At 39.2% G+C, this 26,770-nt stretch overlaps 4 protein-coding genes across 7 annotated transcripts in view; 3 read left to right on the top strand and 1 right to left on the bottom strand.

Moving 5' to 3' along the window:
* The first annotated feature begins 2,574 nt into the window (after positions 1–2,574).
* Positions 2,575–7,815, top strand: ccdc43 (coiled-coil domain containing 43). Of its 2 annotated transcripts, none has more exons than XM_017429455.3 (6): positions 2,575–2,778; positions 3,305–3,398; positions 3,851–3,986; positions 4,129–4,184; positions 4,300–4,470; positions 7,567–7,815. In XM_017429455.3, exons 1-6 carry the CDS (start codon positions 2,605–2,607, stop codon positions 7,614–7,616), a joined length of 681 nt encoding a protein of 226 aa, XP_017284944.2. In that variant the 5' UTR covers positions 2,575–2,604; the 3' UTR covers positions 7,617–7,815. The 2 variants fall into 2 exon arrangements, with proteins under 2 accessions (XP_017284944.2, XP_024864638.1); XM_025008870.2 differs by having other exon boundaries at positions 7,445–7,575.
* Positions 5,058–11,973, bottom strand: moto (minamoto). Of its 2 annotated transcripts, XM_037978728.1 has the most exons (8): positions 10,589–11,973; positions 10,254–10,348; positions 9,355–9,512; positions 9,004–9,108; positions 7,422–8,883; positions 6,967–7,101; positions 6,350–6,527; positions 5,058–6,273 (listed from the first exon to the last, which is right to left on the bottom strand). In XM_037978728.1, the coding sequence occupies exons 2-8, from the start codon at positions 10,314–10,316 to the stop codon at positions 6,083–6,085; spliced, it is 2,292 nt and encodes a 763-aa protein (XP_037834656.1). In that variant the 5' UTR covers positions 10,317–10,348; positions 10,589–11,973; the 3' UTR covers positions 5,058–6,082. The 2 variants fall into 2 exon arrangements, with proteins under 2 accessions (XP_037834656.1, XP_024864639.2); XM_025008871.2 differs by having other exon boundaries at positions 9,355–9,454; positions 10,254–11,973.
* A 134-nt stretch (positions 11,974–12,107) lies between these two features.
* On the top strand, positions 12,108–14,832 carry fzd2 (frizzled class receptor 2). The gene has a single exon (XM_017429432.3). The coding sequence runs from the start codon at positions 12,143–12,145 to the stop codon at positions 13,769–13,771; it is 1,629 nt and encodes a 542-aa protein (XP_017284921.1). The 5' UTR covers positions 12,108–12,142; the 3' UTR covers positions 13,772–14,832.
* Positions 14,833–25,546: 10,714 nt separating this feature from the next.
* The window catches only part of mylk5 (myosin, light chain kinase 5), a 13,206-nt gene continuing 11,982 nt past the window's right edge, over positions 25,547–26,770 (top strand). For both annotated transcript variants that reach the window (XM_017429411.3, XM_017429410.3), the window contains exon 1: positions 25,547–25,923. In XM_017429411.3, coding sequence (XP_017284900.1) covers positions 25,788–25,923 — 136 coding nt within the window. In that variant the 5' untranslated portion in view covers positions 25,547–25,787. The remainder of the gene's footprint in view (positions 25,924–26,770) is intronic.

Here is a 26,770-nt window from a genome sequence, read left to right as displayed (position 1 = left end):
AATCAATGCACCCCTATACCATCAGAGAGGCAGGCTTTTGAACTTTGTGCTGCTAACTGTGTGCTGGATGGTCCATCTCCTCTTTAGAACAGAAGACATGGAGTATGTGGTTTCCAGAAAAGAAATAAAATTTTGATTTTCTTTACACTCTCTTGTTAACCCCGTCCCAACTTTTTAGAGATGTGTTACTTCCATGTAATTCAAAATGATCCCTTTAAAAAAAAATGGTACAAAATTATTAGTTTCAAATGCAAAGGGTACCAAATATTTTAGCACATATATGTGTCCTGTAAGGAACTAATGGTGATGTACTAATATAGAGATTATACTGCAACCCGGTTGTTTCCTTTTGGCATCACTGAAGCTTCTTACTTCATTACTGCAGGGTCATTGCTTGGACTATTGTGTAGAAACAATGGGAAAATACCAGCGCACATGCAAGTACATGTCAGGAGTATAACTAGAAGATGAAGGGTAACTATAGGCACCCCTGCACAACCCACCCCCCTCGAAATGTACAATCAAACCATTCACATGGAAACATCGTTTCATTTAGTCAAACAGCTGGAAGGTGTTGTCTGTTGTCGCAGTGTCAAATGAAAGAGAATGAACAAACATCTGGCGGGGCATTTTCTTGTTCCAGTTCAGCTTATAATTACACTTTAACAAACTGACTCTAATGTACATCCACAGAACAACTTAAATAAATCATATTCCAAATGAGGTCCAAACTACTGCCATGCATCTAAAGGTAACCTATCAGTGTCACAAGAGAGGAGTCAACAAATCTTTTACTTCCACCCAGTGGCTAAAGCCTGAATGTCACTCTGGTTTCTGCATCACTGAATTCACTACATAGGGCTAAATAAAAGCAGTGATACGGAATTTAGATATGAGTGAAAAATATATATTTTTAACTTTAGACAATTTATTCACAATATAGCACATAATGAGGGTTCCTTAAAACCTTCTCTTCAGTCCATTGCTTCTAAAGCATTATAACCTCTATGAACACAATCACACAAATCAGTCTCAAAAGAAGATCTTCTATTGTTCAGATGAAGGAAATTGAAAGGGTTCTTTGTGTATGTGTGTGTGTGTGTGTGTGTGTGTGTGTGTGTTCAGATTAATGGCTGAGATCATGATTGTGTTGTTTCAAGAGCAGTTGGGCTGCTGGCTACCCACTGGCTTTAAGAAGAATCGCTCATTAATTAGAAATCAGTGAATAGAGTGGTACTAACACACCTCGCGCTCAAAGCATAGGAGTAAGCAAATACTTCAGCAAACCTCAAGGCAATCAAACATTCATTTTTAATCAAAAACTTTTGTATTTGTGGCAGTATCCCCAGCCACTTATGTGACTGCCAGTGCTGGGCATGCAGCACTGGCTGAAATTCTGGCAGTTGAAGTTGATTTAATGAAGAAGACAAGCAGCAGGAGAGAGTAATCACATCTAATTTCCATAAATGTTTTTGAATATTCACAAAACGAATTGAACATATACGTTTAAGAATAAATTAGAAACTGCAATTTATCTTACATTTTTTTACTGAAATTTAGTTCCTCTGATTTCCTTTAGAGGGGGAAAACAATATATTATTTTCCCAACAGACTTGTGTCAGTAAATCAAAATGAAAGGAGATAGAAAAGAAAAAAGTGCACAAACCACTTGTGATTAAGTACATCACTTTAGAGACTGGATGTAGCAGGTTGTTATTATATACCATATGTAAGTACAGCAAACCTGCAGTTTAATAAACAGCCTTTCAGTTTTAGTTGTACATCATCTGCGGTGGTGATTTGAAGGTAATGACCAAGCCAGCTCAATGTACTGGCTCGTTTACTTGAACAATAGGAACTTTTTTCTATCCGGAAAGTTTTCAAGCCTGTGGCCAGACAGGAGTCACTGATAATATCGGGGTAACGCAACAAAATCAAACGCTATAACAAAATTTCAGGAGTTTTATTACACTGCTGTCATTTTAAAAAAAAAATACTGCAATATGCAAATTAGATAATCACGGTCTGATATAGACCTACTTTAGTTTGAAAGTTAAAGTTGATATTACTAACTGAGAACAGCACAGTCACTATTCAACTCATTGAAGCTAGTCCTCCCTCTTAAATTCATACTAATAAAACAAATATTATGTATATAGCCTTCTAAGACACTGTATTTTCATATGAGGACACCGACTTCGGGGGGTGTAATTGATATTTTTAAATGAAGAAAATAGTAATTTGTTTGTCTGCTATGTTTATTATGTTTTACTAATCCCAAACGGATGGGGGAAATTAAAAATACACACAGGAGGATAAAAATGTCTGTCTAGAGGGGACCAGGGGTGGCCGTTGCCTCCTTTGGTGCTTCTGTTTCTATCCACAAATCTAATTACACATTATTCTACAACTAGATATTATGAAACCTTTTATATTGTTGTTAGCATGATATATGACAATAGGTTTAACTTACTTAAATTGGGACTGTTATTCCTGGTTCATAAAGCTAAGATCTCCGGCCTATTTTATTTTAGTTCGTTTCATTTTACACAGGCAAATAACACGGGCAGCCGAGTGTCAAACGAAAGACCCCAAAGCGCCAAGATGGCGGCGCCGGTGAGCGATGCCGGGGAGTTTGAAAGCTGGCTAAATGATCGTCTGGACTCGTTGGAAGTGGACCGTGAGGTGTACGGGGCTTACATTTTGGGGATTTTACAGGAAGAGGACAGCGACGAGGAGAAAAAAGATGCGCTTCAAGGAATCTTTTCCGCTTTCCTGGTGAATGTCTAAGGCGGCGTGTCCTGCTCAGACACCGCGGCTGTGTCCTCACATCTGCTGCTGTCTGTCTGTCTGTCTCTTTGACTGTCGGGTGGACCAAGTCGTACTGCTGATGTCAGCTGGATTTATTGGGTTCATTATTAGCGTTAGATGTAGTTTATCTTCAACTAAAGTCCACATAACTCAGACGAAGATAGCGCTTTTCTCTTCTGTCACGCCAAACTCCGTTTAAAACGTGTTTTAATCATGAATATCACCTGTAGTTTTTATGAACCGAACTATAGTTAGTTAAAGCTAATGCTAGTTTAAGATTCTCTGTGGGAAAAAATAACCTGAACCTTTAAAAATCTGAATTTGCTGAGTTTTGATCAACTGTAACATTATTACTTACGTGTCAAATATTAAAACTCTGCTGTATTGTCATGTTTTATACCAATACGTTTAAAAAATGACAATACTACTCATATGCACTGCAGCTCAATTACACAGTTTAGTTATTTTTGCCATTTTTCCTCAATCTGTGCAGGAAGAGGACACCATGGAGGACGTGTGCACGCAGATTATTAACCAGTGGACAGAGTATGTCAGACAGTCAGCAGGGAGACGAAATACTGATGATGGTAATGGTCTTTAGTTTTTAAAAATCCTTATCCTAATTCAGCAAATCTTCTAGTGTAAGTTGTAACATTTGAGAACATCCACACTTAGTGCAAGGATGTAGCACGGCTCATCTATAATTCACCAGAAAGCCTCGCAACAATCCAATTGAGACGCAAGTAACAGTAATACGTAAATATCATGGTAATATTTCTAAAGTTTAAAACTATTATGCCAATTTAAACTGTCACAAAAAAAACACAATTTGACTTTTTAATACTATCTGAAAACAAAGCTACTAGTTATTTGAAGTTTTGGGTGGTTTGCGTTGAATTTGGAGCGCAGTGGAAAGCCACAATAGCTTACAGGTTGTTGTTTTTTTTGTCTAAAGAAAAAGTCTGATGCTTTTAATAGTGATGGGTGCTAAAGGCTGTCGTGATTTATTCACTTATTGTGACTTTTTCCCTCCGTTTAGCTGAGGTCCAGGCCATTGCCACCATGATCGAGAAACAAGCCCAGATTGTAGTGAAACAGAAGGAGGTGTCTGAGGAGTCGAAGAAGAGGAAGGAGGCTCTACTTGCTCAGTACGCAAACATAACAGATGAAGAAGAATATCCTTTCAGGAATTCTCCATATTTTTCATTGTGTTGACATGTCTGTGACATTACAGCTACTGGGTTTAACAGTCGAATAACGAGAATACCGGAGCAGTAATAACTCTTCAGATGTCGTATCTTTCCTTAACAAAAGCACTGAAGCTGAAGAAGGGGAGCCAGCCACTGGAAATGACTTTACTGGAACTGATAAATGTATCCTTTCTGAGGATTTTTGCCAACATAAGCTACCTTTAATCGCATGTTCTGATATTCTGTGAATGTTTCATGTTTAAAAAGTACTGTGCGATCCCTTTACTGAGAGTGCCAGCCTTGTTCAAGAACACCAACGTGGAAGAAGTGTTCAACAGACAGAAGCAGAAGCGGGAACAGGCTCGCGAAGACGCTCAGAAGAAGAAGGAAATGGACAAGATGCAGCGAGAGAAAGACAAACTAGCCAAACAAGACAGAAAAGAGAAGGAGAAGAAGCGTACACAGAAAGGTGAACGGAAAAGATAAAACCAAAAGACTTGTTTTGGTTTTTTTTGATGTTCAGTTCTTTTTACAAAGGAAAAATACTAAAAACCTTCCCTTTTTACAGCTTAACTTCATTGTGTGAGAACTGTCAGATCCTCCTTAATGACCTTTTGAGTCTCATGTAAGAATCAACAGACTTAATGTTAAGCAGGATTATAATATTTGCATATTTTCCCCTCTGACAGATTTAAATTGTATCTAACTGAAGCTATATGATGGTTGAACTGGTGTCAAAGTTTTCCCAGAGTGTGACAGATGCTTTGGCAAAATTTTGAAAAACATAAATTGCAACAAAAATGATTGTGGTGAAAAATCGAACAAAGCTTTTAAAGCAGCTGTTATTCTTTATGCTAATGTTTAACAAACGCCTGATATTTTTAAGACCACTGAAGGCAAGTTGGACGCTTCTGGCTGCTTCAGTCTCATTTTCAGCACGTTTCACAAAGAACAAAGATCACTAAACTTTACCTCAAATATAGAATGTATCATCACAGATTTTTGGAGGGTTATTTTTTTTTAAATTATTAAAAAAAAAAAAATCAGCCATTTTGTGTGTTTTTTTGAGTTTATTCTTATTATTCCCAAAACAGAATAAGTAACACAAACAACAAACTAAGAATATTAAAATTAGAGGAACAGAACAACCCTGTTTTAACTTCATAAGGCCTCAGCAGTCTTCCAGGCTCGTGATGAATGCATGAATACATGAATCACGTAGAAAGTGACACATTTCACTGATAACATTCAGACATTTAGATTTACTGTAAATGTTGACCTTTAAATGTTTCCAATCCTTTAAAGATTTACCTAAATTCAGATAAGTGAAACAAATTAATGCAAAGTGAACAGCAACAGAATTAATGTTTCACAAACTAAAACATTTCAAGTTTTAAAAAGTTAAATTAAGACTTAAAATAACACACTAAGAAAACTGTAAGATGTCACTGATAAATGATGTGAACTGTTTTTTATGGGAGTTTGATTGATGTGTTTAAATATATTGACTTTTTTAAGTTCGAGTATTCTTAGGATGTTTTAAACTGAACTGCAGACTAAAAAACTGATTACAGAATTTTAAGGTTACAAAAAAGTAAAGTAGAGTTGATTGGAACACTACGGGAAAAAAAAACAGTATAGTATTCAGCATGTTAATTTCAAACTATTGCCCCTGTGATTCAATTATTGGTGGGGAATACATAGAACTGAAGTTCTTTTATATTCCAATAAATAAGTAAAATGAAGAATTCACTGAAATCTTCCACATAAATAGGGTCCTTAAATACGGCAGTGATGTTACAAGATTCGTGTTGATTTGGAGCTGACACTAATTAACTGAAATTAAGTTAAGATGTCTTCAGAGTAAATTACATTTCATGTAATTCCTACACAAAAACGAAGCTCTTTGGGGTCAAAACATTCAGTCATCTTTAAGCTTGAAATTGCTTATCTCATTTTTTGTAGTGATCACTGTTTTGCTGATAAAACGTTACGTCAACTTGAAGGTAAATAATACTTTTAGAACGTTTGTTTCCTTCCACCTCATCAACTTGTTTAAGTCACGCTTGTAGCCAGCTGGTTTAAATCCAAAAAGAGTAACCCTGGAATAGAAAGGAGCACCTCTCGGTGCACGTCGGCTCCTCGTAAGCGTGATGGTCCTGCTTCGTCACAGGTTTGGGCAGGGTCGTCTGCAGGGCAGACCACAGAGCTGTGCGAAGCCTTCTAGTGGCAGCGGACAGGTCTTTCAGCGCCACGGCAATCAGCAGGTTATCTGTAAAAGAAAGAAGCAAGCTAAGACAGGGAGCATCTCAGAAAGAAGGACCTGGAGTTTGTCTGGCAATGATTACCTCTCTCTTCGGTGAAATTCATTCCCTGCTGCTGAGTTTTGGTCAGGTTCGAGCTGCCCTCTTTGCATCTTGCTTGGGTGATGCAAACAGCCATGTGGTGGTTTTTCAGGGCTGTGTGGATGTTCATGTGTAGAGAGATGCCGCAGAAACACTCCATTCTGTCGAGAAGGCTTGCAACCTGCAACAAGTAAAGCCATTTTTACTCTTTCCCCTCTTTGTAATGTAGACCATTTCAAACCTTTTCTAAAATGTCTAAATTTATTGTAAAAACTAAATAAACATTTTAACTGAACCATCTTTGCATTTCATAACAAAAACAGCAATTGGTCACATCACAGCAGTCTGCCAGTAAAATAGTTGCATTAGTGGAATTTTTAGCACTTGTAGAAGTAAATATACAATCCTGGGACAGTCTTTATTATTGTGAACATTTCTAAATCAATTATTACACAAAATAAAATTATCTTATTGAGGCTGTAGTTGGTGACAGTTTTTCTATAGACAGCTCTTATGTTAACTAAGTAAAATTAAATGTTAAAATCATGCAACATGAATGCTAGAGTTCCAAAATACACCTATAGGTGGCAGTGTTGATGCAGTTAAGGCAGGGGTTTTACCTTTGCTTGTTCTCTCATCTGATTACCAATGAGCTGGTCCAATCTTTTAGGGTTTGGTGGAGTTCTGGGCAGGTTGGTGTTGGTCATCGCTGTGGTTCTTTTCCCAGGAAATGTCTTTTTAAGAATGATCTCTGTCTAAAGTAGAAAACACAAGAAAAAATAAAACCAGGCAAAAAAAAACTTTATGAACAATTAAAAAATAAATTTGGGAGATAATTTAAGTATAACTGTATGCATATTTTGTTTCATATTTAGAATTTGTGTTTTTTTATTTAAATGCTTCCTAGACAAGAAAAAATCTACACATTCTTTTTGCATATTTGACTGATAGGGGCCATAAGGATAGTTACAGTAAAAGGCTTTCTAATATCATCCTTTCTGTTTATTTAAGTGTTAATGTGTGTGAGACAAAAATGTCTCATTAATTAGATTGTGAAAACATATCTAAATCATACCCTCTTTCTGTCCTTCTCCAAAGACCTGAACTGTTCGTAACATTCGTCCAGGTAGAAGTAGAGCTGCATCACTGGTCCTCCGTGATTCGTCAGAGAAGCTGCCATGGCCGAGACCATGCCATGATAAGTGTTTTCTCCTCTGTAGGTCTTCATGTCACTGACGACAGAGTTGAAAGCCGCAGCCTCATTAGGTGACATCAAGCCACTCTTATCCACACCAGGAACACCATTTTCACAGAGCAGCGAGGATCTACAGTTAAAGTTTGAGTTCATGGGCGTGCTGGAGTACCTCCTGAGGTCACCTGCAGGATACATGAGAGGGGTGAACTGCTGTGGAGTCCCTGAACAGACCACAGTGTTTTCTCCATCAAGTCTCTGATACTGCATGTTCCCCTGGAAATCAAAGTATGGGTTTTGTTCACACTTATTACCCTCTGTCATGTGAGCATTGCTCTGTTGCCTCCTAGAGAAGCCATCTCCAAGAAATCCAGACATTTGCATCTTCATTTTTTCTCTCTCCATTTGGGACTTGATTTTTGCCTGCATCTGGCTCTGCTGGATCTGATGTTTTGCATACTGGTTCATGCTCAGATTAAAGTTCTCTCTTTGCATTGCCGTCTTGCTTTGGTGATGGTTTGTGAAGTTTAAATGTGACGAAAGTCCCTTTGGTTTCGGAAAGTACTCCATGTGCTGAGAGCTGAAATCAGGAAGATCCTGAAAGGCATCAAGTTTAAATTGTTTTTTCTTCATTTCTCCAATTTTGCCTCTCTGCACTGACCCCAAGTCTCCCAGCAGCTGTTTCTGGATCTGCATTGTAGGACTGGTGATGTTCCAGTGTTCAGGCAATCCTTGATCTTTGTGCGAGCCCAGTGTCTGCTTGTGCATGTTTGGAAACTCTTCGTGACAAATGGAATCATCACAAGGCATGAATGACTGAAAACTGCTGACCAGCTGATTCACGTCTTCTGGTACATAATTCTCATTACTAAATGGATTTAAGCTACTTTTGGTGTACTGGTCTTCATGAAAAGAGTCGAAGGAGGAGCCGTTCATTTCATTTTGTTGTCTAAAGATGTCACTGAGCTCAGGGAAACTATTCAAAGTCTGATCATTGCCTCTGTCAATATAAGGCAGCATGCTGATGTATTTACTTTGTTGCATCTGGGATGGGTTGGTGTTCATCATCTTGAGCACAGGTAGACCCGGCGGCAGTTTCTGAGGACGCGGCGAATGATCGTCTCCGTTGGGCAAATTAAAAAGCCACTGTTGATTGCCAGCAAGGCCACTGGATTGACTCAGTTCGTCACCCACTTTGTCAACTAGATGTTGCTGTGCTTTGCTGAAAGTCTCATGGGATAGATGGTTTGAAGGATTATTGAGTGTTTTTGCCTCCGTCTTGAAATACTGCAGCAGTTCTTCTCTCAGCGTCTTTGGAGACCACAAAGGTTTGCACATAGGTAGGCTTTTAAAAGACAAGAGTACAAAATTATTGTCGGCGTTTATGAAACTATTAATTTCATTTGTTCTGTCGTAGCTACAGATGACACAATCCATCCTGCACATATGAAAACAATCGACATACCTCTCACTGAAGAAGCTATCCCTCGAGTCTGCTTCATCCAAAATATTTGAAACTAGACCTTGCAGATCTACTTCGCTGTCACAATCAGCTTTATCTGTAGGTTTTCTTAAACGGAAAGAAAATATGCTCATAAACAATTATTCTATTAATAATTCATCACAATTTTTAAGTTTATCAAACATTCTTCTTTCCATAAACAACTTGAAACTCATTACATTTTACAACCTTCAAAAAACAAATTCCAACTCAGGCTGATTAGGCAAACTGCTGCAAACTGATGATATATACACAATATTAAAAACACATTTGATGTGATTATGACTCATGCCAAAGCACAGTATATGGCAATACCTGTTTTTAATGCTCGTCTGGGTGAAACAAAGTCTATAAGGATCATCTTGAGAATTGTGAGACCAGTAGGATGTGTTGTCCTTCTCTGGTTTTGAAGCCCCTGAAATGAACGGCATTGGCATGCTTCCACTATTTAGACCCCCCGTATTTACACCTGTCTAAATAAAAATAAAAAAAGAAGCTTAATCAAAGTTTAGCTCATCTGAAAGCACCATTTTTTTCTTCCTCACACAGGACACATTTATGCAATTTAGTCTATAATACTACAACACAGTTCTGAGTGTAATTTGGGATGCTGCAAAATATTAGTGGATACACCATTTACGTCCCAATCATGGTCCACCATTGTGACTGTGTGTGACATAACCTACATATTTATTTGTATACAAGGAAAATGTTGCATCCCGTCGTAAATGGTCTCTCATTTTCTTTACTATTAATGGTAAAACACTTAAATCTGGACACTCATAACAAAGACATAGAAGTAAACATTTTAGTCAAAGCTTCAATAGGTGTAGATGACGTTATTGCTTGGAAATACTGTAAAGGCAGAATGTAAAACCAGGAATCAATGTAAACATTGACATTATTTGTTAATTACTTGGCTAATTACCTTTGTAAGCAACACATTCATATTAATTTTAGAAGCAAACTAAAGACTTTTTGTTATTATGCTGTTTATTGGCACAAATTAAAAATGTATACACTCTTAACAAAAAAAGTTGGATAATAACTGATAATCTTATTAAAATGGTAGCTGCTGTTTCATTTAAAGAAATGAATACAAGGTCACAAATTAATGAATAGTTTGCATCAGTTTAACTTATTGTACCACTTTTTATTACATGTTATTAAATGTTAAATTAAATTAGAATATCATACCGGAAATGATTACTTACCTGTCGCTGTCCTGTCTGAAATAGTGGGTTTCCTAATGCGCTATGATGCCCGTCAAATGCCATTTTCAGCGACTCTTTAGTTCTTCATTATTGGTCTAGCATGGCAGAGAGAGTTCACATTTAATATATCAAAAATCCTTTTTTACACGGTTCGTACGTGTAAAATACCATCAACAAGAACACAAACCAAAAAGCTACTTCGGCTAACTAAAGAAGCCGTTAAAGCTAATAAAGTCGAAGCTGCTTTAGCTAGCTGTTGCACGTTAAAACTCGTATAGCTAACTCAAATCGAGTTATCTGTGTGGGATTAACCGTTAAAAATCCAGAAAACTTACCCGAATTGGATTTTAATAGGGAGTAAATCCAAAAACAAAACAAAAAAGTTTTCGGATTTCACAGTTAACTTGAAGTCCGTCGAGTACCCCGTCGCGAGCTGCGGAGCACCCAGCCTGCTGGGGTCAGATAATGTCCTCGTGACCTGAACGCACATTGGCTGAAGAGGAAGGGAGAGGATTTTTTTGGCCCAATTAACAACGAGCACGCGACCCAGGCGCATAGCAACATCTGCGGTCACCCCCTCCTCCGTGTCTGAGGAGACACAGGTGCTCCTGGCTCTCCGTCCACCTGCAGTTTCCAATCTCACTACTGCTGCTTACTTTGTCCTTTTTTAATCATTCATATATTACGTGGAAATGGGGTTATGACGTTTGGTTTTTATAACTTTTATACTTTTCAAAATTTGTAACTGTATCTACAAATATTTCCCAAGTAAATATAGTGAGGTCTATTAAAATTAGTACTTTTAGCTTTTTCCCAGGATTTTGCTACTTTTGGCTTTTAGCTATCCTTTTGCTACTTTTAGCTTCTATCTACTCATATACCACTTTTAGCTTTTTGCCAGCCTTTTTTTTTAGATTCAACTCAAAATCTTTTAAACAGTTTCGGTCATTGTTACAGGTTGCAAACAGGAAAGTGCACAGAAAGCAAGTTTAAAAGTTTGTTGACATTATGAGTAGACACAGCACTGGTTCATTCCTTTGGTTTACAGTTTATAATGTCTCACTCATTCATAGGTCAGACAAACAAACATTTATTTTTATATTCTCAGGTAATGACTGAAAATGAATGAACAAAACAAAAACCTATGAAAGACTTTTAGAAATAAAGTCTCGTTCCTTAGGTTTAAAGAATTGAGGGATGTCTTCAGACTTTTGCAACATGTATAAATTATTATTTTTCTCTGTTTTATATAAATTTTCTGTTTAATTGAGTTAGTCCTGGATTATTTATCTGGCAGTCTAAGCTTCTAAACAAACTTTTAGACTGACTGACAGAAAACATAAACATAACATGGACTCTAATAAATGGAGAGGCTTTCTCCTTTGATAAAAAGTAATGTTTCAAGGTGAACAGAAAGTCTGACTGGGCGAATCATGCTGTGGATTCAAGTTCAGCTACAACACCGTGATGCAAAGAATACACAGGAAATCTGACCTTCAAAATAAAAGCATCTGTTCAAGGACAGAGCCCGTACAGGCTGTGTATGAAGGGAAATTAAAAATCATGTAAATCATTTAGCTTTTTTATGTGAAATGCTTTGTATAAATATTTTTTCCTATGCTGTTTCTTTTAAAATAATCGTTATATTCGGCTTGTAGGAGTTTATTTTGAAATGCTCCCCTGTAGCCAGGGACTAATTAAGGCTGATTTGACAGTGAGAGGATAGAAGTAATGGGAAGAAGAAAAAAAGCAAAGAAAAAAGTCAGCCAGCCACCAGGAGATTGAGTTTAAAAGGAGCAGCGTTCAGATTTACACCTTCAGACTTTACTGTCGCTGAGGAATTGTTTTAAAATACATCTGCTGCGAGCTGATCGCGTCTCAGGAGAAAGATGGCTTTAGAGTTTCGGTTTTTTGCGCTCCTGCTGCCTCTCCTGGTGTCAGCGCAGTATGAAGGAGACAGTGGAATATTAATCCCGGAGCACGGGTTTTGTCAGGCGATTTCCATCCCGCTGTGCACGGACATAGCCTACAATCAGACCATCATGCCAAACCTGGTGGGCCATTACAACCAGGAGGACGCGGGGCTCGAGGTTCACCAGTTTTACCCCCTTGTGAAGGTACAGTGCTCGCCGGAGTTGAAGTTCTTCCTGTGCTCCATGTACGCGCCGGTGTGCACGGTTCTGGAAAAAGCCATCCCGCCCTGCAGGTCCATTTGCGAGAGCGCCAAGCAGGGCTGCGAGGCTCTCATGAACAAGTTCGGCTTTCAGTGGCCGGAGCGGCTGCGCTGCGAGAACTTCCCTGTGCACGGAGACGGGCAGATCTGCGTGGGCCAGAACGAGTCCTCCGCTGCCACCGTGCCCCCCATCGTGGCCCCCCCAGGGTCCCAGGACAACCCGGCGGTCTCCACGTTTGACAAGCCATTCCGCTGCCCCACGCTTCTTATGGTTCCTCCGTATCTGAACTATAAGTTTTTGGATGAGAAGGACTGTGCAGCTCCCTGTGATGCAACAAGGAGTGGTGGGAGCCTGTTTTTCACTGACAAAGAGGTTCATTTCTCCCGCATATGGATCCTGGTGTGGTCCATCCTTTGTTGTGCATCCACACTGTTCACAGTAACCACTTATCTGATTGACATGCAGCGCTTCAGATATCCCGAGCGGCCTATCATCTTCTTGTCTGGCTGCTACACTATGGTCTCCATTGCCTACATAACTGGGTATTTTCTTGGCGACAAGGTGGTGTGCAATGACAGTTTCAGCCCAGATCGATACAAAACCATCGTCCAAGGCACCAAAAAGGAAGGCTGCACCATCCTCTTCATGATGTTGTACTTTTTCAGCATGGCCAGCTCCATTTGGTGGGTTATTCTGTCTCTCACTTGGTTCCTGGCAGCAGGTATGAAGTGGGGTCATGAGGCCATCGAAGCCAACTCTCAGTACTTCCACCTGGCTGCGTGGGCAGTGCCAGCTGTGAAAACCATCAGCATCCTGGCCATGGGACAGATCGAAGGAGACGTGCTCAGCGGGGTCTGCTTCGTCAGCAACCTGGACCCCCTACGGGGCTTTGTGTTGGCCCCTCTCTTCATCTACCTGTTCATCGGCAAGTCGTTCCTGTTGGCCGGGTTTGTGTCGCTGTTCAGAATCCGCACCATAATGAAGCACGACGGCACCAAGACGGAGAAGCTGGAGCGGCTGATGGTTCGGATCGGAGTCTTCAGTGTGCTCTACACCGTCCCCGCCACGATTGTTATTGCCTGTTTCTTCTATGAACAGGCCTTCCGTCCTCACTGGGAGCAAAGCTGGGTCAGCCATAACTGCAAGGGCCTGGGCATCCCCTGCCCAACGCAGTCTGGGGTCCACATGACCCCAGACTTCACTGTGTTCATGATAAAGTATCTAATGACGCTGATTGTGGGAATCACATCTGGTTTCTGGATCTGGTCTGGAAAGACTCTGCACTCTTGGCACAAGTTCTATACAAAGCTGACGAACGGGGGACACGGAGAGACCACTGTGTAGAATTAAAAGACATTTAAATGATGGTAATTAATTTCTGTTTTTTATTTTTTTCCCCCCCTGTTCTTCATTTGTACTGTTTTATGGTATTTGTATTTGCCTCAGCTTTATAGAGACACACGTATGCCAGGGTTAGGCTTTGACAATGAGAATATGATTTAAAGGTACTTATTGCAAACTATCAAATAAAACAAAAAGGTTATCATAAACTATACCAAATGGTGCAGTTTGAAAAACATTATTCCAGTAGATTTTCTCATATATTGATATTCAGTTCTGAAATGCAGGGTTGCGCTCAGTGTAAACAAAGCGCTTGGCTGAATCCACCAAAAACGATGTGGGAGTTTAGGTCAGGTGACTAACCTACAGAAACAGCCAAAGTGGTTGAAAATAGGTCAACGATGGTGGCGTAAATGGAAGAACTGTTTAGGATCGAGAAGTCTAACAATTTAGATGTAATGGTACGTATTTACGCTTTTTAAAGTAGTATACAGATAAAAAGATAGGTTTAAAATGGTAAACTGTCTTTATGGATCTCCATTGCAATGTTTGATCCAATATTTATTCTCGACAGTTAGCCTTTCCCATTCTTTTGAGTCCTTTTAGCAGCAGATTCACTCCCATTTCCACCTAAATCTCCTCTCCTCAACTCTACACTTGTCTGATTCCACCATATTTCTTTACCTACACAGACCACGGCCGGCCGAATGTAGGTAAACAAACACATGATAGTTGGCAGACATGCACACATGTTGCTACATCTTAAAATAAGCACATCAATCATCAATAATAGTTTGAGCAGTCTTCATGATTTTGCAATGAGTACCGTTAAACAACAAATAAAGATCTAGATTTTTTTTTTTATGAATTCCAAAGAAGTAAAGAGCCAGCAGCCAAGAACATGTCAAGATCTATATATTTTTCGTAAACATTTTGTGTGAAGTTTCATCAAACTGTAAATAGGTTTTTGTAAAAACAAACTATATATTTGTATTCAAAGTAAACATTTTTGTATCTTCCTTCTACCTGCTTTGTTTATTTATGCACTAAAAGAATGTCCAAGACTTGGTGCTAGTTGTTTGTTTTATTTTAATAACTTTTTTTTACCTACAACAACACAGAAAAGATTACATTTTTGAGTTTTTTTCAGTGTCTCTGGTTACATGATGCCTTTTTGTCTCCTAAAAACATGCTGAGTCTCTATATTTTCAGCTACAAATGTTTGTTTTTCAGTCGATAACTTCTTCAAACACTTATTGCCTTCAAGAGCTGAACAAAACAGCAAAAAAAGGTCCTTCTGGGTTCTGACTGGAGAGGATTTGGGTAAGTCTGCTTTGGCTAAGTTGTGAAAATGTTCCAGCCTGCCTGTTCTGTCGAAGGGATATTCCATTTTGCCGGGTGCTTTTCTGCTTTGTGCCAGGTTTAAATTCTCAGAGTCATGCACGGCTGAAACTGAGCCTTTTTTTTTTTTTCTGTGAGGTCACAGCGAAGATGGATGCGTTGGAGAAAGCTGATCTTCATGCCTCGAGCTCAGAGCGAGAAGCAGGCGTGCACATACCAAACCGTACGAGTGTTTGTTTGTCTTGTTAAAGATGAAGTGTTAAGATGTAATCGCGGTGCTGCGAATAGACTCCCTGTATTAGACTGCACCGCTTTTGGTTTTACTGTAACTTTCAGAAATTAAAGGCCGAGCATTCCTTGAAGGAATGCATATTGCCTGCCGCCTTTCATGACAGAGTTTTAAGACAAGATGGCCGCCACAGCCACATCTTGCGAGATGCGTTAATGCTTGGAGTATGTCTTGAGGATGACTGGCAGGAACTACCACATAAACTACCTCATTATTGGTAATTTTGAATAAGTTATAGCCATTTTTGTGTTTTCATTAGCTGTAGCAGCCATCTTGAATAGGATCTAGTTGTAGATGTACATCCAGTGCTTATTCTCTGAAAGTTTCTTTACAATCTGTTCGTGAGCCTTTTTGCTAACGGTACAAACAAACGAACACTGGCACATATTGAGTACAGTAATTCATCTTAAGATGTGTTTTCTCCTCGGCTTCCCTACATCCCTACATGGAGCTGAATAATGATGGCTTGTAACAGACAGGTTAGAGTGATTAAAAGGTAGGAACAGATACTCAGCGGAGGGAAAAAACTATAAATCAACCGGCAGGGTTTCTACTGTACCCTTCCTCCGTGACTTCACTCAGATGATTGAGGAGAATGTGAGTCAGTGAAGAGGTGCTGGGCCTTCGCCGAGTGACAGACAGTCTCCTGTGCGCCGCTCACTTCAAAGCGCCGCAGAAACCTGACTGGCTCCTTGTAAACTGCGCTGCCTGGCCCGAAGGCCCACTTCCTGTGCTTAACTTAATGGCCGGCCTGTTTGGCTTTGCACTGGAGCAGAGAGGCGAACGAGGAGAGGCGGCCTGTGGGTGGGGTGCTGCAGGGAAGAGCGTTAGATTGTTTCAGGCTTTAAGGAAGGAGGGGTTTGGAGAGCAGCATGGAAAATTCTGTATTATTAGGTTACTTTTGTCTTTCTGCAGCATGAAGAAAAAATGGAAAAGCATGATCCGGAGGTTTGTTTTTATGTCTCGAAGGCGCAGCGATAATGTTTTTGCCCTCGCCTGTGTGTGTTTGTTTGTCTGTACCGTTAAAATGTCTCATGAATCACAAAACAGATTTTAATGAAACTCTCAGAAAGTGATCAATAGGTTGACATCGACAGCTGATTAACTTTTGGAGTTAACCTCATTCAAGATGGCTGCCACAGTCAGGTGAACTTAGCAAACACAACACATCTATAACCTGATCAATTGTACAGATACTGAGCTAAAGTTTGGTGTGTTAGTAGCTCAGATTGATCCCTAACTTCTGTTTTGACCTTTAACTCTTTGTTCTAGATTTGTGCTTAAAACTTTGCCATTATCAGTGGAATCAGCTCTGTCTGTCTGTTAGCAAAATATATCATGAAGCACTGGACTGATTTGAGTGAAACTCTCAGAAAGTAATCACTGCATGTGTTGGGAATGACTCTCAATTACTACCACACCAAACTTTAGCTAATTTTTTGTAAGTATGACTGAGTTATAGCCATTTTTGTGTTTGCTAAGGTCACTTAGCTGTGGCAGCCATCTTTATTCAGGTTGACTTCAGATGTTAATCAGTGGTATAGGTACATCCAGTAATTATTTTCTAAAAAATTTCATTAAAATTTGTTCCAGGGGTTCATGAGATATTTTGCTAACGATGCAAACAAACGATATGCACACAGACAAAAACATAATCGCCCTTCAGCAACGGGCAACAATAAGCTGAGGACTGAGTCTACAGAATTAAACAATTCCTATGTGTTCAGATTGTGACGTTCTTATAAAAAAACATCTGATTGTTTTTAATCACAAGATCTTGTGTTTTCACTCAGTCGCATGTCCGTGCTTGTACTACGAACTGGGACTTTACAGAAGAAGAAATATACCAGGGCTTTCAAATAAACAAACATCTGAAGAAAAGAGGAGAAAGGTTGAAAACGACGAAAAGAAGCCAGACATGGAGCCTGTTTCTAATCAACTCCTGGTTCAGACCCAGGAAGAATTCACTCTCAGATGGCTGAATTAGTTACAGTCATACATTTTCCTAACCATAGGCGAGTGATTCAAGAGCAAATATCAATCTGTCATGGTCTCATGAAATCGCAACAGGAACTCCAGTACATTCCTTTTTCCCCTCTGTCCTGTCAGAGGGGATCACTGGGAATAGGATGGAGTCTGAAGTTGTTTGTATTTTAGTTTCCATCTTTAATCGTGTACCTTTAGCCCCCCGACAGTCAGCTGTAGAAACCATGTTGTTGAACCACTTTTGTTTAAAACCAAACCTCCCTGGTTCAAAAACAAACCCCTTTCAGAATGGATGTGTTTGCTGCCAGAATATCTCATGAACCACTGGGTGAATTTAATGAAACTTTCAGAAAGTAATCAATGGATGCACACCTACAACTAATTAATCTTTTGGAGTCAAGTCAATTCAAGCTGACCTTTGAAAACACAAAATGCCTTCAGTCAGTCAGTTTTACAGAAAATGAGCTAAAATGTGGTGTAGTTGTAGCTGAGAGTCATCCACAACACATACTCCAAGCACTACACAGAGAATGGGGTATTTGCTTATAAAGAAAACAGAGTCCACCGTGTTTGTCTGTCAGCAAAATATCTCATAAACTACTGCTTGGATTTTAATGAAACTGTCAGAAATCTACGACTGATGACATTTCGGAGTCAGTACAGTTTAAGATGGCTGCCACAGCTAGTCACTTTTACAGATACTGAGCTAAAATTTGGTGTAGTTGTAGCTGAGAGTCATTCATAACACATACTCTGAGAGTGACATCCTGTGATGTTTCATGATTGTGTGCAAAACAACATTTTTCATGTTTGACCAAAATGGTTTCATACAACTCATGGCATGAAAGGTGGCGGGCGATATGCATTCCTAAATTATTGTAATGTTATTATCATATTCTTGGTTTTCTTGGCTTTTTAATGACTAACTACATGTCCAGTTTTTCTTAAATCCCTTCATCGTATTGTCTCAAAAATCAAATTAACGTCCTCAAACACAGAAGTGTACAGAAATATTACACTCAATAAGTTTCACAACTTCGCAGCTCGTTTTTATATCCCGAAACTCCAAAGTGCCGGGACCACAAACAGGTGGCTCTGACTCGAACACTAAGACAACAAACTCTGAAGACTCGCGCTAATCAAACCTTGGCCCAGTTGGAGTTTATTTTGTGTCTGATCCCTGAAGGCAGGATGAGAAACAGGGGGAGCGTCTCTGAGCGGAGAGGTGACAGCAGCTGCATGACCAACATCTGGGGTAGGCAGCAGCACGTCTGGGACGATAAAAGCCCTAATTGGGAGGAGTGTGTGTGTGTGTGTGTGTGGGGAGATGAGGGAACAGTTTAAAGCCCGTTCAAACACCACAGTTTGTACACAACCACCCATAAACCATTAGAGTGATGACACACATGCTGCGAACGGACAGTTTTTTTAACTGCTGAGTTGTTTGTATGTTTTCCTATCATTAAAAACGAAAACATTCACTGAAACTTTGAATGATTGGTTCTTATTGAGAAATACCTGTGTGTGTGTGTGTGTGTGTGTGTGTGTGTGTTACCAGAATATCTCATATCATTAACTCAAAATCTCACTGCTGAATAGATTTTAATGAAATTTGCAGAAAGTATTTATTGGATGTACATCTACGACTTATTAACTTTTCGAGTCAACCCTGTTCAAGATGGCAGCCACAGCTAACTGACCTAGAAAAAACTATTGGAGTAAATACTGTCTGCCTGTTAGCAAAATATCTCATAAACCTGACAGATTCTAATGAAACTTTCTGGAAATATTCACAGAATGTACCTTTACAATTGGTTGCCTTTTGGAGGCAATCCAATTTAAGATGGCCACCATAGCCAACTGATCTTAGAGAACACAAAACTGGCTATAGTTCGGTCAATTTTAAAGATATCGAGCTGAAATTTGATGTGGTAGTTGGTGAGAGTCATTCCCAACATGTATTCTGAGTGCAAAATCTTGCAATATCTCATTATTTTTTAAGGTTTGATCAAATCGGCTACAATCCCTTCATTCATCAATATCATTATCTAAAACTAAACAATATGCATTAGTTCAAGAAATGCAACTTTTCCAAGAAACTATATATGCTAACCGAATATTAATTAGTTGCACCTCCTTTAAAACTGTTTAGTGTGCACCCTGACCAGTTGTCTTACTTATAGTATTTGTTGTCACTTATAATTGTATATTCTTAATTCTTATTTACCAGTAAAGATATTTGTTTATCACTTTATGAAAAGGCTGAGTCAAAATGTGCTTTTGCTTCATAAGTAGTAAGCTAGAAACCTTTTTTGACTGATAAGACAATCAGCCCCCTGAACTTCGCTGCAGTAAGCAGCTGCATGTTTTGCTAAAGTTGGTGTAAACCCCCCCCCCAAAAAAAACAGAAAGGAGAAGTAATAATCAAATCCAAACACCGATGCTGTCATGGGCTCCAGTAAGGCCCAAGGCGACAATGAGGATTTATTGAGCTAGCTCCTCTCTGGTGAGCGCGGCGGGCCTGTTTTATTGGAGGCCCTCTCTCTGCAGCTCTTTGAGAGGAATTTTCAACACGTCGCTCCAGTCTGCGAGAAGAAAAGTGGAAAAGGGAAGAACACTGCAGCCTCCTCCTGACAGGACCAGTTGCAGAAATTTTAGGGCTTCAGAGAAATGACACCAGAGCTTCTGTTTGTTTGTTTACTTCGATCGCCTTAGTTATACGTCGATGAGCTTCTCCGTCTGTCTTGCTGCCTCCTTGTATCGCTGTTTACTGCTCGTCTCTATGAATAAATCTGAGGGAATGAGAGAGCGGTTAGACTCCCGTTCTTTAGGTATCTCTGTAATTTCACTCTCCACACAGTATAATCGCTTCCATGTGGGCCCTCGCTAACAACACGGGGTGGAGGAGCCTCACTGCGAAGGTGGGGGTGAAACATGCTCCATAATATAGCTTCACAAATGTTCAGCAATAAACTGCAGTTGTTGCTTTAAAGCTGGGGTTGAACTTAAACAGTTTTTGCTAAATTTACGATCAAGAAAAAGAAAAACATGTTGTTTTTTTCTGTCACAAAGTCAGAAATGTAGAATATCTAAGATCTGACTCAGAAAACTTTATTATTTTAGTCATTCGGTTTTGCACAAATGAATGAAACCCAAACAGCAGATTCCTTTGAAAGTATTAGAAAGTTTTGTGGTTTTCATGTGCATCCTGTTTGTTTTTTTTGTTTTTTTTTTTGTGGTAACTCCAACACATGTCGAGCTGTTGGCTGAAATGCCCCCGAGGAGCTGAGGGCCAGACGGTCACGGTCAATGTGTGAAACCAATGGTGCAAAAAACAACAGGACCTTTAGCACATGGGGGTCAGCGCTGCAGAGCTCTTTTACAGCTCGAGCCAAAAGGAAGAGAAAGTTTGGAAACTTTTAGGCTTCAAAAAGTGAAACCATAGCAGCATATCTCACAAAACTTTCATCAATCCTTCTTTTTTTGTTTTTTGCACTTTTTTACTTTAAAATGTGTACAGTATCACGCTTCTTTTTTCTTTTTTTTAACCAAACAGCACCCCCTGCTGCTTAGATTTGTGTACTGCTACAAAATACACATTATCCAAATTAAAAGCAGTGATTATTTCCTGGAAGTTTCATTAAAATCAGTCTAGTGGTTCATGAAATATTTTCCTAACAGACAGACAGGGTTGACAACAAACTGTAAAACTGACAGTGTTTCAGATATTTCTGTGTTTTTATGGCTGCCCCAGTTGGCAGCTAACCAAAGAGCAGCCTTAACTCATTAAAGCACAGTGTTAATGAGTCAAACCTGTTATTTAGCTGACTGTAGTTCTACATTTCCTCTGGTTAGTGGTTACAGAGCCTCTAACACAGGAAATGTAGAACTTTTCATCCTGCAAATCTGAGAATTTGAGGCTGGGAAAGTCAGAGGTTAATTCTCATTCGTCCATACTATTATACATAATATGTATGTTTTTAAGAAGTACAACAATATGGACAAATGAAAAGATGTTGAGCTGAACTTCCTGCCAATCCACAAATTAAATTAAATTAAATGAAGGCGTCCTATCGGATCCAAAGCTTTCTGACAGTGAGGTATTGGCTCAACTACTTCAGAGCCCAAAGTAACTCAAATATTGCAAAGTAGCACATGTCCCTTATGAGGCTCCATAGATTTCACAAAACAAATAAAAAGCCTAACTCTGGAAAGAAACTTACAGTAGATTTGATGCAATCCACATGCCTGAGCGTGAAATCCAGCGAAGTGAGTTATATTAATTTATTTACATTTTATAGGAGGAACATGAACACAAATAAGCTCTAATAGATTACAGTGTTGTTACTGAATACAGAACTCATTTTCTTCCAGTCCAGTGCTATGCAGGATTTCCTACATCCAATATCATAATGTACAACCACAGATTTCTAAAGATCCCTGGATACTAACAGAGTCCAAAACATCTGTTTCTATCTTTTATTTTTTATATTCTTCATACTGACTGGTTGCATGAGGAGGACCAGTTCTCTGTTAGATGAGCGGCCTTTTTATATGTAAGGTCATTTTATACACTGACCTGCAGGATTATCTCTGCACCAGTTAAATTTGACTTTATTTATTGTTTTCCATTGCTTTCATTATTATTTACTGCGCAGACAGCCATTTTCTTTGATGTCCAGAGAACTGGACATCCTCTGAGTCTTCACCTAAGAGTAAATTCTGCACAGAGTTATTCACCATTTTCCTTGAAACCTCATGAAACAAGCCGGCGTGTTGTTGAAATGTTAGATATTAGCTTTCAAAGATGAGGGGAAATACCATCTATGTTCTTTTGGTATTTGCAGTTTCGGTGATTTTAGCTGGGCATCGCTACTCTTCGTTAAATAATACTTTAAACTGTTTTTTCATGAAGTTAATATTTTGCTCCAAAAAGGAGCAGCAAAAATAAGACATAGTTAGAGCTTTTAGTAATATTTATTAGCCACATTTCTCAGTCCGAACAAATGTGAGCCTTCCTGTTTTAACAAATGTTTAGAGGATAAAGTAAAAAGTGAAATACTCATAGATGACCTCTAGATGGAGCCATTTTCAACCTTCTTCTGTATGGCGCAGCTGCAGTGTCAGATTATGTCCCAGAAGACCCTAAGATGATTTGTTTTTGGCTTTTAGCTCTTTTCAAATTAGTGGTTCAACATTTTCTTTCCAGTCACCTCTTACTTAAATAATTTAACTGATATCATGAGTGGTTCTTCAAACCTTTCATTAGCACATGTTTAATCATATAAAACAAAAAGCATGTATTGTGAATAATGAGCTCTCAAATATAATAATAAAAACATGTATAAATGACAGGCTGCGGTTACTTGCTCACTGACTTATACATGTTGTGTTTTTGTTTAGGAAATAGCCCAGTAGGTGGAACAAAACTGGCTTTTAGGCTGTTGACAGCCTAACATTTGTTGCAACATCTAATATTATTCACAATATTAAAATACATGGGTGCAGTGTAGGCGAGCATAAATGCTTTCTTTCCTCAAACAACCTACATCTAAATTCCCACAGATCTGCATCACATTCATCAATAGTGGACTGAGAGGTTGGTTAGTACTGGCATTTGTTGTTTATTGTTATTTCACAGGTTATGTTTAGGTTTTAATAATCCAGTAAATCCAAATATTTTTATCTGCAGATTTACCCTGTTTGGTTTCCCTTAAAAGCAATTAAATACTATAAATAAGGAGTGAGGTATGAAAATAAGCAAAGCTTAAATTCACTTTCAGAATGACAAATGGTTCTGTGAAGCCACTGGCTCTCAAGATAAGATTATGGCCTTCATCAGAGCTGGCTATCAATAAATGGTTTCGGCCTTTGTTACTGTAAAACCAGGAATAGTTGTTGGAAGGTGGGAAGATCCAAACGCAGGACTCTGAATGCTGACATGTAATAGTAAAAGCCTGACTTTATGATTACAAGGAAAAAGAAAACACTGTTTTCTGTGTTGTTCTTTGCATTCCTGCGGTGCGGATTTAAACCTGCCCCAAATAAACAGGTATATCTGGCAGATCAGCTCCTCAAGGTCCAACACAGACCTCGAGGATGACTGAAGAACCTGTTGGATTCCTTAATGAGGGGTTGGGGGATTCAGTGCTATCTTAGCCATGTAGATGTTAAACTACCACATATACAACAAAATCACCAATGTTATTCACTTTATACTGTTTGTTGTGACTTATATATACATTCAGCATCAGTTAGAGATTCATTTTTCTGTCTTCCTTTTATTATTTCCTCAGAAACCAGCCTTATTTTGGATAAACCACCATAGACATGCATAGTCTGTGTGCATCACTTTCACATGAAGATTCCAATCCAGATTTTATCCTTCTTGCTAGCACTGACTTGCAGTAACTATTTACTTAGAACATTTGTTTTGCTCATGCTTCTGTGGTCCATAGTCCTTCTGGAACAAGAAGAACAGACCTTCTGGAAGGACGGAGGATGAGACAAACTAAGCTCAGGTTTATGGTGAGACATGTTGGAGCAATTCATTCTCAGGCTGCATGCATTGGACTTTGTTTTGCAGCCATAAGACAAAATGACAATGTTTTTTTGTTTTGTTTTGCTTCAGTCCAAAACCTCTCTGCGACATATAAAACATTATCAGATGCACTCTTTTACTAAGCCCCTCTGCAGCTTGAGAGTTTTTACCAGCCTCCACTGAAAGTTTTACATCTACCCAGGAATCTGTCATGGCTGATTAAAAGATTTGCGTCATACCTTATTGGAAAGCGTGTCTATCAGACTGTGCAGCACGGCGCAACAGTTGTTTTTGTAGCACCATTTTCCCCTGAACTTCACAGGAACAATCAGCTTCACCTTGAGCTTTCATCAAATTTTATACGCAAAAACCCAGCGAACATCAGTGTGCCTAATCTGCAGGGGTTTTTATTTAAGTGAAGGTGGATGATTATCGTTTCGATTGTGTCTGCGAGTGTGTGTGCATGTGTTTGTGTGTTTGTCTGTCACCAAAAAAGGTTTTTTCATGAACTACTCTGGACAGTTTATAATGAAACTGATTAAAGATGGCTGCCACATCTAATCAACATGAGCCAACACAAATATAGCCATGTAGTTGTAGCTGAGACTCTTTCACAACACATATTTTGATCATGACATCTCACAATATAACTTGAGATCGCACGTAATGTTATTTTCAGGCTTTAACCAAAACAGCTACATCATCATCATTTCTCAACATGAGATGATCTGAATCTAAAACTCAGACAAAGGCTCTAATATGGGCCTTTAATTCTAATAATTTTGTCTCATATTTAGCAGAGATGCCAAACTCAATTTTTTAAACAAATTTAATTAAACTTGAACAGGATTCTTTCTGTGTTCACAGCCTTTTTTCTGGTAAATGTTTGATTTGGGATTTCTGTTCTCACAGGAACCATAACAAACCCCTCGCGGTGCTTTTCTGTGTGACCGCTGATGTGGAATTTTAGGAAGCTGCGATGGGAGCGGAAACCATTGTTTTGATCCCCTCGGTCGGCTTTGGCATACAACTCATCTCATTAACACTGGTATGTCAGGTCTTTGGATCTGTTAGATCTAAATCGGCTGATTATTTTAATTTCTTTCTCATAATGGGAATTTAACTCATGCACATTGTGTGATTTCAGTCAGCAGAACTGCTGTTTGGGTGGTGTTGACTCTCTGAGCAGCATATACTCCAACAACAGCAGTCTCCTCTTGAGAATCTGGTTACTATAGCAGCGGATGGGTCTGCTGAAGTGACGCTGTTGCCTTAGCGAAGGCCACCTTGTGTTTTGGGATGTACTGTATCAGAGAAGACACAGTTTAAAAGCCAAGCCTCTTGTTCACAATTTACAGCCCTTTCACATAAGCTGAAAGCGCTGATGTCTGTGGCATCGCAAAGTTCAGCTGAAGCACTGATAAGTGACAACGCAAACATGGAAATCAATGAACAATCATGCCTTCAACAATCTGTACACAACATAACCTTTGGCTGGGTGGGGAAGATAAGCCCTCCCTTCCCCTCGCTTTTCTGCCTTTTCTTGTTTATGCATGACGCCTGGTATCCATGTCGGTGGAGATGGGGGGGGGGCTTTGGGGATGCAGATTGTGAGAAGATAAGCAGCTGCCTGTCATGCCTGAAATGGCCTGGGTAAAACAGAGAGATCGGCCATGTAGGTGGAGTTTCTGCAGTTCAAGGGAGGGTGAGGACATACGAGGCAAAGTGTGAGAACACAAGGCACAGCCGAGTGTGAAAAAGAGGCTTGCTGGGTTTAGAGGCTCATACCGCAGCGTCAGAAAGGAAGTGCTACAATCAGCTTGAAGGATGACTTGGTGATTTTCTTTTAGTTTCAAGCAAACATGAACGGGGACGACAGCAAACAGCGTTTCGTGTCAACCTTCAAGCTGCACATCAAGCCACCACATGCATCATGTGCTCAGAGGAATGGGACAAAGATGACTGACACCAGGACCTCTGTCAGGAGTTCGGAAACAGGTACGGTCTGCCTGAAAACAGAAAAAGAGGAATTGATGATAACAAAAAAGTCACATCAGTATTCATGTTTCTGGTGTGAACATTTAAAGCTGACAAGTCTGAACAGGACCACGGTTCCTATGAAAACATGCTACAGAAGTTTTCCTTTCTAAAGAGATTATTTGTGTTCTTGTAAAACAGATATCCTCCACATAACAGTTTAAAATGAATTTCTCGAGTTTTTGTTCACTTAAACTCTCCACTTAAATGTTGTTTTATATCTTATTTCACTGAAAACCTTTAGCTTTTTGTCAGAACACAATAAATGTCTCACTTCTGATGCTTTCAAACTTTTTTGTAAGCGTTTTGGTTTTTCTGTTTTTACGTCGTTAATCAGATCTGATACATGCAGTTTGCCTGAAAAGTATGTGGTTTAATTTAATCAGAGCTCGTGTTTATCTGACATACATTATGGCCGTTTTGCTGGTTAGCTGACAGTCGTATGTGCTATGTTTTAAATGTCAAAATTAAAGAAACCAAGAACAGGAAACCACAGGACATCAAATGTTTTTGAAAGCTTAAGTAGATCATTTTCACAGCAACCTTAAAGTTCAGCTTGCAAAAATAAATAACTAAAAGTTCAGCATTTCTTGAAGGAATGCAGATCGCCCGACGCTTTTCATGACAGAGTTTTAAACTGAAATCATTTCAGGTTGAGAAACTATGGGGCGCCGTTTGTAAACGAGCTTGTGCTCAAAATTCATGCCTAAATTTTGTCACATTTAGCTTCAAACACTGTTTAAAAATGTAGTGTGGATTTTCTGATGTCACTTTTTACAACATTTAGCTAGTTAAATGTAATTGTTAC

Source organism: Kryptolebias marmoratus, linkage group LG12, assembly GCF_001649575.2.
Source record: "Kryptolebias marmoratus isolate JLee-2015 linkage group LG12, ASM164957v2, whole genome shotgun sequence".
In the NCBI taxonomy this organism is placed as follows: domain Eukaryota; kingdom Metazoa; phylum Chordata; class Actinopteri; order Cyprinodontiformes; family Rivulidae; genus Kryptolebias; species Kryptolebias marmoratus.
The sequence above is the reverse complement of the archived record's forward strand: the minus strand, read 5'-3'. Positions and strand labels throughout refer to the sequence as shown.

Coding starts and splice junctions, on each gene's coding strand:
- moto (XM_037978728.1), bottom strand. CDS start 10,316: ATGGCATTTGACGGGCATCATAGCGCATTAGGAAACCCACTATTTCAG. Junction 6,528..6,966: donor AGATGAGAGAACAAGCAAAG/GTAAAACCCCTG, acceptor TACTTGTTGCAG/GTTGCAAGCCTTCTCGACAG. Junction 6,274..6,349: donor GAATTTCACCGAAGAGAGAG/GTAATCATTGCC, acceptor TTTCTTTTACAG/ATAACCTGCTGATTGCCGTG.
- ccdc43 (XM_017429455.3), top strand. CDS start 2,605: ATGGCGGCGCCGGTGAGCGATGCCGGGGAGTTTGAAAGCTGGCTAAAT. Junction 2,779..3,304: donor GAATCTTTTCCGCTTTCCTG/GTGAATGTCTAA, acceptor CAATCTGTGCAG/GAAGAGGACACCATGGAGGA. Junction 4,185..4,299: donor CTTTACTGGAACTGATAAAT/GTATCCTTTCTG, acceptor TGAGAGTGCCAG/CCTTGTTCAAGAACACCAAC.
- fzd2 (XM_017429432.3), top strand. CDS start 12,143: ATGGCTTTAGAGTTTCGGTTTTTTGCGCTCCTGCTGCCTCTCCTGGTG.